Source organism: Phalacrocorax carbo, chromosome 1 (assembly GCF_963921805.1).
Source record: "Phalacrocorax carbo chromosome 1, bPhaCar2.1, whole genome shotgun sequence".
In the NCBI taxonomy this organism is placed as follows: domain Eukaryota; kingdom Metazoa; phylum Chordata; class Aves; order Suliformes; family Phalacrocoracidae; genus Phalacrocorax; species Phalacrocorax carbo.
In genome coordinates, this window is record NC_087513.1 from 17,748,827 (window position 1) to 17,762,228 (window position 13,402).

Here is a 13,402-nt window from a genome sequence, read left to right on the forward strand (position 1 = left end):
TTAAAAGATGCTGTTTCAGGAAAAGTATTGATTAAAAAAAAAATCCTGCTTTAACAGTTAAAAAATGGCTGTGGATCCTTGAGCTTAGAGTACTATAATCTAAATTACAATTTGTGACCTGTATTCTAGAACGTGACTTGGAAGTCAGAATTTCTACCACCCTGTTTGGAAACTCGCCATGCAGTTTTTATCCCCAAAATGTGGTCAGGCTGTTGTGTGAAAGTGCATTTCTAGAAGCACAGGGCTTGCTCACCACAAGTGTTAAACTAAGACTTCTAACTGTATACGCTTAAGCATCTCCTTTGGGTTTGGCAGCTTGTATCCTGTTCTGTAGCTATTAAGTTCTTTTAAATTTAAGTGGCCTTGTTTGGTATCACATACAATCCTGCTTATATGGAGCTCTTTTGCCAGAGTTTTTTTTCCTATGATCATGGAACAAAAAAGTGGTAACAACATAGCATTTTTCAGTGACAAAGTGTCTATTGTATGCAGATCCTCAAGCTTCATGGACAAGGAAAGTCTGTTGAATGCCTTTCCTTTGCTTATTCTACTGAAGACTGTGATTTGTTAAGATATAAGCATTGTGTATGCTGGGACCAATCTGTGCTGCTGCCCTTCCAATGTGGTATTTTCTGGTTTTTTTGTAGGTAAATACTGGTTTATTTTCATTAAACTTAAGGCATTGTATTTATGTGTGGAGAGCAGGGAATACCCTTTGTATCTAATCAGAAGGGTCTGGATGGCAGAGCTAGAGACTACAGAAAGATCTGTCTTAAACTAAACCCTAGATACTATTTTCCATATTTCTTCTCCTAACTAAAGGAGGTTAGCTCCAGGATGGCTTGGCCGAGGGAATAGTGAGGTAAACCTACAGTTTTGACTAGTTATAAAGCCTTACAGCTACACATCTGCAGTGATGGTTTCTGTTTTCTCAAATTGTTGAGCTCTGTGTGCTGAAAGGTAATTTGAAGAGAAACACTTGGATTTCTGGCTGATAACACACTGTTAAGCTGGCTGTCATGATCTACGTTCTTGGGATACAGTTGAGTATAGTTCTTTAAAAACGGAGAAAGGGAGAGAGGAAAGCAGCAACAGCATCAGACTTGTTGTTTTGCCCTGCTCCTGATGTTTGGGAGCTCCAAAGCCAGTGTGAATCCAGAATAGTCCAAGAGCAGCAGCTGTGTTACAGATACGAGCAAAATAAGCAAACTTGCATGAGGAAAGAGGTCTGACGCATAAGGGATAAATTTCAGATGGGAAGTTTAGGGGATTAGCACTTGGCCCTCACTGGCATCTGCCCACTAAGTGCTGCTGCCCATCCATAAAATGAAGGGAGAAGAAGTAATCCCGTGTGCTGCACAGGTGCTGGGAGTAAAGAAAGTAATGCTTGTATATTTAAGTCAATATTAAAATAGTGGCTGAGAGATCATGTGAACAGGGCAATTCTGAATTATGTCTCTGTTTCTTATTGAGATTATATGGTTGAAGAGTGCCTGGATTGTTTTTAATTCAGTGACTAAACCTTATACAGAGTGATTTTCTTCTACAGGCTCTGTAAGCAACTTAGTATTATACTTTCATTATATCAATCATGAGAAGACCAAGTCTTGTTGGTTTCTTCCTGTTTAATACCTTTGGGGAACTGTTGACAGCATACAAAAGTCAGTGCAAGTCTTGTGCATAAATTGAAGTTAGGCTGCATGTTTTTTCACATAGATGTGAGCTGTACTGTGCTTCTAGTTCTGTTGCTTCACTGTTTCTATTGAAATCTGAGTGCAGAACTGATGGGCTTGCAAGAGCAAGACTGGTGGCTTGGAACCGAGCATACACATGTAAAATTTGAGTCCTGGTCCCCTTATCTGCATCTTCAATATGTAGATGTCTACAGCTCTACTGTCAGCAATTCCCTTGACAAGGGCTTAATCTCTGCCCCTCTGTACTTCCCCCCCCCCCCCCCCCCCCACTTTTTTTTGTGGTAGTTCCCCCCCACCCCCAGTCTGGTGTATTAATCATTATGGAGCCATTAAAGAAAGATCTCTGTCTATGAGAACAGTACAGCACAGTCATATGAATGAAAGGCCCTTCTGTACTGTGCCTCAAGGGTACGTAACACACTTGGAAATGTGCACATTAGGTGCCTCTTCTTTATGTATGTGCCTGAACTTGACAACAAGTGTATGCAAAAAACTTGCTACAAGTGGAGGTTTTAGACTAAAAAGCCTTGTCATAAAAGCTTGTGATTGTAGGGTCCTGACTATCTGCAAAGAGCATCCTCTGTTGCACACCTCCAGCAAGTGAAGTGAATGTTTAGTCCCAAGCCACAGATACAGCAGTGGGACTTAGTCCCAGCACTAAACATGTCTTACTGAAAAAGCATTTACAAAATTTACACCCTGTGGAAGGACAGAAAGGATGGCCAGATGAGGTCATCTTATAGTCTTTATCTTAAAACTCTGAGCTTTACCTGTTTAGTTCAATAATAAACATCCAAATTCATGTTTGGGTAAAGCACACAGCTTGGTCCTGGTAGGAGATCTCTGAGGTTGGAAGGATTTGTTATTTTCCTTTGAATTCTCCTCTGGTTTCTGAGACATTTTGTTCAAAAGGTGTCTTACTATTAATTTGAATTAGTTTGGTCTCAACTTACAGGCTGGCTGTTTGCTTGTGTGGGTACTTTTTCCCCCTCTTAAGTGCCCTGACTACCAGGTGTGTCTTGGATGGCAGGTACTTGGGTCTCTGTGGGTACTTGGACACTGTGATCAGATCATTGCCAAGACAGCCCTATTGGTTTAAAAAATAAGCTCTCTCCTAAACATCTCTTTCAGCTCCTGAATGGCTTCCCAGATTTCTTCTTCCCTTCCCTCTCTGCCATAGGTGGTTGGCTGTGTTTTTTAAAGCAAGAACATTCAGCACTGTATACAGCACTGTAATTTCTGCATTATTTTGTAAAAACACCACAATCATGAAATAGATGGAGGGGTGACTTGGTTCATTCCTATTTCCTAATAGTGAATGTATTGGCATTTGTCTTCTTGTGACTTTAGAAATTCACGTGATGCTTGCTCGGTAATTAAAGTTCCCTTTATTCAGTGCCATTGTGGTTTCCTGTTCTGTAGATGCAACATGGCTTTCTTCCCGCTAGACCATAATTCTGCACCTAAAAAAAGCTTTAAAACATTGCTCTGGCAACTTGATTTGCGAAGTTTCAAATGTTTGGGGATGGAGACTGTGCCCTGAAAATCATACATCACCCTTGTATTTGCCAGTTCTGGCTTGATTTGTCTCATTTTGACTATGTTTCATTTTTTTGTACTATAGATGAATTCATGTACTCTTAATGTGAAAAATGCCCTGGTTTTATAAAAGGGAGATGTTCAGTACTATGTACGGGTATACAAATGAACTCAGTGCAGAGGAGGATCATGTCCCCTTTGACAGAGGAGGGGAAAGAACAAATTTGTGTTTAAACCCATGGAGGTTCTGCACTAACCCGGCAGTGAGCATTGCAAATTGAAGCTCTCTTGTACCTGGCATATTGTACTGAATGCAGTCTAATCTACTTGTTCAAGTTTCCTGCCAGTGTGCTAGGATTAAATCTGAGTTATTGTAGTACAGAAAACATTAAATTAATTGCTGTTCCAGTACAGTATGGCTTTTCCTGAAACAGGTCAATTAAAACCTTAAACACTTCTATATCGGTCACCTTATTTACAGTGATTGGAAGATATAAAGTGTGGTGCAAACATTACAGTTAAGGTATTAAAGGCTCTAAACCTGGCTAGCACTAGCTATTTTTAAAATTTATGCAAAATATATCTGTGTTTTAGGAGCTTGCCAATATGGGTATGCTTCCCAGAGTGGCTACTAAGGATTAGCTATTCATGCAGAATGTTCTTGGGCAGTGTTGCTGGGTTTTCCCTTTCCTTACAGCAGGTAAATGCAGCAGCCACAGGGAACCCTTTCATAATTTGAAGCAAGAAAATGCACACGAAGTGTCAGTTGAGAAACTTGGGAGACTGTGACCTCTCTAGATAAGCTCCGTAGTTGTATTACTGAAGAATCATAGACTATTTTGAGTTGGAAGGTCATCTAGTCCAACCCCCTGCAGTGAGCAGGGACATCCCCAACTAGATCAGCTTGCTCAGAGCCCCGTCCAACCTCACCTTGAATGTTTCCAGAGATGGGGCATCTACCACCTCTCTGGGCAACCTGTGCCAGTGTTTCACCACCCGCATTGCAAAAAATTTATTCTTTATATCTAGCCTGAATCTGCCCTCTTTTAGTTTAAAACCATAACCTGTTGTCCTATCGCTACAGACCGTACCTGACTTTTCCCCCGCATAGCTGCTCGCATGAATGCAAGTTAAAATTTTATATTTTAAGCTACCTCTTCCCTGTGTTGTGTCCTGGTCACTGCTGGGCCCTGAGGAGTGACTTGGGTGGTTGGTTTGGCACATTGTGTCCTCATTGCTTCCCATCCTCCATGTTTGAGACCTGCTCTTCTCTAAGTTAATTACAAATTTGGAAATGAGACCAGCAATTTGTTACATATTCTACATATTCCTAGAGAAAAATAATTTGTGTATGATGATGTGCAAGTAAAATGAAAGGAGGAAGTTGGTCAGTTACGTTTCTGTGTGATGCTGAAGATGTGCGGTGCTGCAGGTGGAGAGGACAGGTCTGCATCTGTTCAGTTAAGGAGTGACTTGGACCTTGTCCATGGCTGTACAGTGAAGGCGGTGTTGGTGCTTGGTGCACAAAACAAAATCCCAGGGCTCACAGGATGAAGGGGGTTTGGGGAGGGAAGGCAGAGAGCTCTCAGGCTGGGAGGTGCTGTTATGAAAAGCCCGAACTGCAGATGGCTTGAAAAGACATTTGTGGGTAGATGTGGTTTTTCAGATCCGGAGCTGGATGTGGCTTGGAGCAGCAACTCTGAACTCTGATAGTGGGCTAGAAGCAGTCTGTCATCGTCAGAAATCTTTCTTTAACCCCTCTGGCTCTGACTCTCCTTGCTCAACTCTGGCATTTTGCTGGCTTACTAAGCACTGCCAAGCCTTGTGCATGGTCTTCACTAAGTAATAGTGATTGCCAACATTTTAAGAGGGCTCCTGTGTCAAATACTGTCAAAGCAAGAGAGGCAGAAGGAAAAGCAGAAATCTGTAGAAGCCTTCAAGGCTTTTACTGTGAATCAGAAGCAAGAAAGGGCATCCGTAGTTCAGTTAAAAGTGTAGTTAATCCATCCCAAATCACAGCACTAGCCTGCAGAGGCAGCAGAAGAAAGAAACTTTCCCCAGCTAATGCTGGAATTAATACAAGATATTTTTTTTGGTTAATTTGGGAGCTGAGGCAGTTATGCTAACTTCAGACAGAGGTACTTTTTAAATTCCAGGGCAGGCAATTGACCTTCAGCAAATGTATAGACCTTATTTCTTTTCTTTGTAGCCTGGTAACACCTCTTGACACAACGAGGTGTGTTGGTGTGGGGAAAAAAGTCTTCTGGGACAAAAGGAGCATCTGCTTAAATGTCTCCCATATCACTGTCCTGAACATGCTCAGTTTTCTGAACAGTTCTGACTTGTATTCATTAACACATTATGGTGTCACTAATTTTGGAAATTATGGGCTTGCTTTTCCACCAAACTTGTATCACTGTATCTTACTACTCTGGTTAAACCATTTTATTATTCCATGAGAATAGCATGATCTTGCTGCTAGTATTCTTAGCAAGCAGCCTTATGTTTTAACTGTGTGGAATTTTTTATTTTTTTCCTTTTTCTCTAACTTAGTAATTAATTGTAACCTTTTGGGTTTAGTTTAATGATGTGCACCTGCTGATTTTTAACCCATTAACTGATGTCAGACTTCTTGGGTCTAACACTTTAGCATATGCACACATTTGGAAAGTTTCTGAAAGAATTCTGTTCACTTAGTCCCCAGTCCTAGGCATCTTTTGCTGTTTCCTGCTTCCTAAGAGACACAGTCAAGGTATCCTGGACTTTAATGATTTCACATCTCTGAAGAAGCAAAAGTGGAACTGGTTCACTAGATGGATTTCTGAAACGTAGCTCATCTCTTGGTGAAATGCCTTGAGTATCTTCAGTGAAGACAAAGACTTGAATATGCTTAGATATCTGCTAGCCCCTTTCTTCTTCCTCTCCTCCCTCACCTCAGTCTCTGTGTTCCTGTCCCCACCGCAGCATGTGGGGTTGGGGACTGGTTGGGCAGGAGCCAGGTGCTGTCTTCTGATGAACTGGCTGCAACCCACATTGTCTCTGCTGCTCCTTCCTCCTCACACACTTCCGCTGATCCAGTGTGGGGTCCTTCCCACGGAGACAGTCCTCCATGAACTTTTCCAATGTAAGTCCTTTCCACAGGCTACAGTTCTTCATGAACTGCTCCAGCGTGGGTCACTTCCATGGAGTGCAGGCGGTATCTGCTCCACTGTAACCTCCATGGGATGCAGGGGACAGCCTGCCTCACCATGGTCTTCACCAGGGGCTGCAGGGGAATCTTTGCTTTGGTGGCTGGAGCACCTCTTCCCCCTCCTTCACGGACGTGGGTGTCTGCAGAGTCATTCCTCTCATGTATTCTCACTCCTCTCTTGCAGCTGCTGTTGTGCAGCAGTTTTTCCACTTCTTAAATACATTATCCCAGAGGCAGTACCACCATCAGGGATGGGCTCAGCCTTGGCCAGCAGCAGGTCCATCTTGGAGCCAGCTGGTGTTGGCTCTATGGGACATGGGGGGAGCTTCTGGCAGCTTCTCACAGAAGCCATCCCTGTAGCCCCTCCACTACCAGAACCTTGCCGTGCAAACCCAATACATGCGTGGACCCTGGGAGCATCTTGTTCTTTGACCTGTGTGTGATTTTATTTATTTACCTATTTATTTTTAAGCAGTGGCACTGTTTCTTTAGAGAGCTCCATATGAACTCCTGCGTGCTAGGGGCAGATATTGTCCCTTTGTACCAGATGTGGATATACAATATAGAAAGCCATGCTTTAATGCCTGGGCAGCAATCTGTATTTTAATAATGCTTTCCTTTTGCCTGTCTGTAGAGCGTGTTGTAAGGGTGCTGCTGTTTGACTTCAGCCACACCTTCCTCCTTGGGGCTTTCCAAGTGCCTGGCAAGTGATAATGCTAAATCTTCCTGCGTAAATAGATATGACCTAGCTCTATAGATAAGAAATCAACACAGAGGTTAATTGCCATTCCATGCTCATCTGAAAACAGACAGCTGTTAGTCTTCAGCAGCAGCTGGAGTGGTTGCAAATGATATGTCTTGCTGCACCTCTCTGGCTAAAGGCAAGTGCGAACGGGAAATCTGGAGCATGGAGAGGAGGATGCTGGGCTGTAGCTCACTGTGTGAGGACTACCCTGGGGTCTGTTGGTCTCTGCTATGGCATGGTTCATGCTGGCAGCACAGGGCTGCTGCTGAGGTAACAGCTTCTGTTCGTCGGGGCTGGCAGTGTTGGCAGAGTGCGGTGTGGGTGTAACTGCTGCTTTCAGGACTGGAAATAGTATCTCTGCCTGGTACTGTATTGAGCAAGCCCAGGCAGGGAGTTGGTACCAGGTAAATACCATGCAGTAAATGCCTACAGAGTGCTAATTTGCATGTACAGACAAATTCTGAGGCTTAAACTCAGCATCTGTTCAGCTCAAGCAAGAAAACAGATGTTTAATAGGTATTGGCACACTGTTTTATTTTAAAAGTGCAAATCATTACCAACAGTGAAGTACTTTGCTGTCAGTGAGCTTTAGGTACATCTTTCCTAAACCATAGAAAATGTCTTTTAATTAACTCTCTTGTAAACTAGTTGGATTTATATAAGTATGTAATTTAAGCTGTTATGGTTAAATATATGCAAGCTGACTTTTGAAAGCAATACAGCTCCTGTATGTTTTCAGAGCTCAAACAAAGGGGTAGGGGAATGGTTATGGTAGGTAAATAAATCACTTTTTTTGTCTTGAGATCATGTCTTAGATGTAGGCTTCTACACTAATCTATCACTTTGGTTTTGAGTATAAGCTGTTGGAGAAGCTCCTATAATTCTCATTGACAGACTTCTTGTACCTAGTGGGGACTGCACACAGTCCCTGAATAACCATTACCTGGGAGATGCCCTCACATACCCTTTCTCTTGCTGTCTGGAAATGCCCACTTTATGGGAGAAGGACAGCATCATCTGCCTTCTGCTGTGTGGGCTTGGGGATTTTCTGTACACCCTTCGTGGAGGTGGCAGTTGTCACTGCTCTTGCTAACTAATCAAGTCGCTTTGTTGTTATGTTCTGCAGTATTTCTAGTGCCATGTTTGTTCGAGGGGCGCTGGTACATCCTGAGTACCCCCTCTCCTGGCCTGCCAGGATGAAGCTTCTGGGCACCAACCACATCCTTTAGCAGTAACTGGGCAGTGCTGGTGGTGGGGTGGTGGTGGTTTCCTGCACTGATCTTCCTTGCAGAGAGACCATGCTCTTCAGAGTTACACATCCATAAATAGATATTAAAATATGCAATATGTGGTTTCTAATAACTTGGTGAATATTTGGTAAAGTATTACTTTTGCTGGTTTCACAATTTCGTATGTAAAGTATGTTGCATTGACCATCCATTGAAAAGGGAAGAGGAGAGGGATAGTGTAAGCATGCCTTTTAAATTAGCAGAAGAAAGGCTAAATGGTGATGCAGCAGAACTGATAAGGGAGAGGAAAAAACCCCCTTTGTTTTTTGTAACTCAGGTCTGCAGAAGTGCATTTTGTAAACTCATGTGGGAGAGATGCTGTGCATTTCATTAGCTTTTATTCATTTTGGTACTTTAATGCTGAATAAGAGGTATGCAGAGTTGTTGAAACTTCCATGTTTCTCATGTGGCTGTTTCTTTACTGCCCCAGAAGAAAGTTGATGTATTTAAATGTCAAAAAAAAAAAAAAAAAAAAAAAGTACTTCTGAGCTGTCAGTGTGTTCTGGCTTTCTTTTAGGCTGGTCCAGGGACCGTCATCATGGCTTCAGGAGTCCAGGACTTCAACAGAACGGAATCTGACAGACTGAATGAGATCAAAGGTCACCTGGAAATAGCCTTGCTGGAAAAACACTTTTTACGTAAGTATAAAATTAATGTTCTGTGGAAAGGAATGGCTTAAGCCTGCTGAAATAAGGCTTCTCTAAACTGTGGAAGTTGGCATCAGAATTTTGAGGTGGGCTTATGTGCAGGAAGAACGTGGGCTGACACTTATCTAGGAGGAACTTAAAAGTATTCCTAAGGTTTCTAGGTCATTTGGATTTTCTTTTCCTCATTGCATTCCTCAGAACATACATCACTACATGACAAAAGCTGCTTAGTTGAAGTCTTGATGTTGACATCTTCAGGTTATCTTAGAATTAATTCAACCTTAATGTGGTTCCAATAGGTGGGTTGTTTTTTTTTTTTTTTCTGGTAGTAATTGTAAGAAGGAAAAGATTTCTGAAGGGGTGACCAATGCATTTCCTTGGTAGCAGTTCCAACAAGCAATACTTCTTAAAACAGATATATCTTAACCGTATATGAATTACTGGTAAGTGGTATAAGAAATACAGTTAAGAGTATCTGTAGATTTCAAGTGTTACTTGTTTGGTTTTATGTTTGGGTATGTATATGTGTGTGTATACACATATATATGAGACAAAATTTTCATCCATGGCTAGAAGCACCTGTAAGACACTTGGGATTTTATCTTAGCAGATATGAACTGCTGACTTTTAAGGCAGGATGGTTAGAACTGAAGAAAATGGGAGACAAGCATTCCTTTAACTTGGTAGAAGTAGAGATCTCTGTAATCAATAAATGAGAATTCTTCCTCAGTTGCTTCCCCAAATGGTAATTTTAACAGATTATTTTTGAACTTCAGAATGAGGTTTGTTTTTATGTTTGAAGCTTGTCAGATATTTTCTAAGGGTTGAAATAACAAGGCTATAGATTTTATTCAACTTCTAGATTATAAAACACAAACCTTGTTGTTAGATTATCTTCAGCATAGTCCCAAGGATTTGGAATTTTCTGTGACTTTTTATCGTTTGGCCAGATTTCTTTGAAATTTTTTTTAAATAATTTTTTTCCCCTTGAATATGAGAAGGAGGCATGATAAAGGAGACTGGGCAAGAATTTACAGTGAGCTGCTGTCAGCTTCCACTGGTATCTGGAAGAGGTATCATGACTGGAATATCAAGCAAAAACTGAAAGTTCTGTTTGACTTGCCTTGTTGGTTTTGGTGATGTATTTGAATTCTTAACTGTGCAGTACAGCGTTAACCACATACTCCTTCCATCCCCAAAGACGTATTGCTTAAGCTCCTATTATCAAATTGTTTTTTAAACTAGATGGGACGTTTGTGATTTCCTGATGTAATGTGATGTGTAACAAACAGTACGACTTCCCAGAGCTGATTCTTGGTTTGAACTAGGATGTGCTTTTTGCTGCAAACACGTGGTATGGTTCCCAAACACTTTCATGGCTGATGAATTCGTTCTCATTCTTTAGTATGTGGTTTCAGTAACTACATGGGGTGCACATTTTTGTGAATATTTGTGAATATTTTTATTCTTCAGGTTCTTGCTGTAGTTTGAAAACCTTCTGATCAACTATGTTACCACTTTTAGCTGAATCTTTTTCCTTTGTACAGACCTTTGTAGCAAAGTTCAAGGTAAAAGGTAACGAAGCTCACCCTTTCGTGTAAACTTTGAGCATATGGCTGGAGGCTCAGGCCAACGGGCAGTTCAGCTGAGTGGCGTGGGTCAGTCCTGGGTGTCTCCAGCTCTTACTGCTAGGTCAAGAGCTCTTCACCAAAGCCTGAGGTTTGGTGTAGCCACAATTATAGTGTTGTCCTGGCAAGTTGGTTGTAAGTCTGTACATAAAAACAAACAAGAGAATGGTAAACTAGTAGAGAAATGTGCACAGTGAAGCTTATCCCTTATTCCGCTACACCACATTCAAAATTTTGGGCTGAAATGTGTAACTGTGCGTGTCAGTTGGAGTGAAGTAGGAGCTTACTGTTTGGATATGGTTCGTGTATTCTTCTATTTTCATCCTCCTCCTCATTGAGCTTGGGTTTGTTTTGTTTTGTGTTGTTTTCTAGTATTAAAAAAAAAAAAAGCTTCATTATATTTTTCATCCCAAAAATGAACTGATGGTGAGCAGAAAAATATTCCTGAAATGTGCAGTTTGTTTACTTTCATTTGCCCTTGGAAGAAACCCTGATTATTATTCGTTTTAAATCCTGTTGCTGCAATAGGTGTGTTTTAAGAAGGTTAGTCACTCAGCTGTATTTGCATACTATTTTTAATTATGGCATTATGAGGGGGGATCTTATCAGTGCTTATAAATATCTAAAGGGTGGGTGCCAGGAGGATGGGGCCAGACTGTTTTCAGTAGTGCCCAACGACGGGACCAGGGGCAATGGGTTCAAGCTGGAACACAGGAAGTTCCAGCTCAACATGAGAAAAAACATCTTTCCTGTGAGGGTGGCAGAGCAGTGGCACAGGCTGCCCAGGGAGGCTGTGGGGTCCCTTCCCCGGAGACATTCACACCCCACCTGGACGCATTCCTGTGCCCCCCGCTCTGGGTGTGCCTGCTCAAGCAGGGGGGTTGGACAGGGTGATCTCCAGAGGTCCCTTCCAACCCCTACCATTCTGTGATTCCTTAAGGACACCTTGCTATAATTGTATTTGTACATAAACTGTTTGCCACATTCTCTTACTCCATTTCCTCCAGCTAGGTGTGCAAAAATCAAAGCAACTGCAGTTATGTGAGGGAAATATTTAAAGTTCCATGTATTTGCTTTTTAATGTGTTGGGTTTCTAATCCCTGTCAGCCTGATCCTGTAACTTTATTTTTGCCTCTTCTATACCTCTTATATGTATAGGTGTGTTGTTAGCCAGGGGGTTTAAAGAGGAGACATTTCCTCCCAGCTACAAGTTGTGTATAATCTACGCATACTCAACACAGCTACAAGTCAGTGTGGGTTTGTAGTTGCAAGTGCCTGGTTAAAGGAATAGCAAACTGTTAGTCTTCTCTAAACTCCATTCAGCCATTACCAGGCACAAGTAAAAGGTGCAGTTTGGTTCAGTAGTGTTTTCAGTGAAACACATCCCAACCCAAACTGTAGCCTCTACAAGCTGCAGAGGAAATCTGGAGCAAGTAGTTACTGGAGACAAACAGTTGTCAGTAAGGGAGAATATCTTAATCTAAGACACTAGATGAATCTTCTCCCTAGTGAAGAGATGGAGAGGAATTGCTTAGCGTGTTGCATAGCTGTAAATGCAAATAAAATGTGACTGGAAGTGCGAGGGGTTTAAGCTGCAGACTGACAGGAGGGTGAGGCACGTGGAGGAAGGGATCTTGGATAATGACATCTTAAGCAAGGGAGGGATCAGCTCTGACTCCTCCAGCCAAAAGCTCCTTCTGAGCCATAGTACAGGAGTGCTGAAAACATTCAATGCATGTTGGGTCCGGCAATATTGCTGTACTGGGTGGGTTCCTGCGGAACAAGGCTTGAACACCTGCTGAACAAAAAGTGCAAAGAGCTCAGTCTGCTGGACCTCTGAATGCACGTGGACGGATGAAGTTTTGTCTTGGAGCTGTTGCCATCAGAATCATCCATTGCTGTAGGATTTTGTGTGTTACTCTGACCTTGTTTTCAATGCACATGAACGCTGCCTTGGTGCTAGCTGAGTTCAGGCTTGGAAGGCAACTACTGCACTGGGGTAGCTAGATTAATGTGCTACGGTTAGTGGTGGTTTTAGTGCTTCCATTTCAAAGCCTAGTTGTATCTAAACAAGGAATAAAAAACTTGCTTCCTGTTCTTGCATTTGAAAAAGAAAATGATAGGCAATGCCTTTTTCGGTTTGCACCTCACTGAGGTATGCGTTCTGCTTTTCTTCCCGTTACTGTTTTTGTCTGCTTATGGAGGGTAGTTTTGCAGATATCAGCACTCTGGTCCAGGTGCTACAAGATGCTTTGTAAGCACCCGTACATCCTCTGGTTCACATGAAGTATTAGCTAATTCCCAGACAAGGATGTTCAAGCCTTTTGCAGTGCTAATTTTAGCAGCTCAGGGAAGAGGAGTTGGTGGTAGCAGCAGCTAAGAGTAAACAAACCAGGTGGCTGTTAGAGAAGAGGGTTAGTCATGAACTGGTAAATTGAAGAAGCACCCCATGAAGATGAAGAGCTTTAAGAGGAAATAAAGCCCTCTCCCACAAGGGTTTTCCATTCCACTCTGTACAGCATGCTGTGGCAAGAGTCTTTAGGGGCTTATAAAACTGCTGGGTTTGGTTATGATTTTTATACCAGCATTATAAAAGTCGTCAGAATTATGCTCCCCCACACTCTTCATTCACGTGTGCCTTCTTAAACCATGTATATGGCTGACTCCACA

The 13,402-nt window shown here is 42.1% G+C and overlaps 1 protein-coding gene across 1 annotated transcript in view; it reads left to right on the forward strand.

The window, feature by feature from the left end:
• GRAMD4 (GRAM domain containing 4) overlaps window positions 1-13,402 on the forward strand; it is an 83,091-nt gene that overhangs the window by 26,450 nt on the left and 43,239 nt on the right. The window contains exon 3 of the mRNA XM_064445505.1: window positions 8,975-9,095. Coding sequence (XP_064301575.1) covers window positions 8,975-9,095 — 121 coding nt within the window. The remainder of the gene's footprint in view (window positions 1-8,974; window positions 9,096-13,402) is intronic.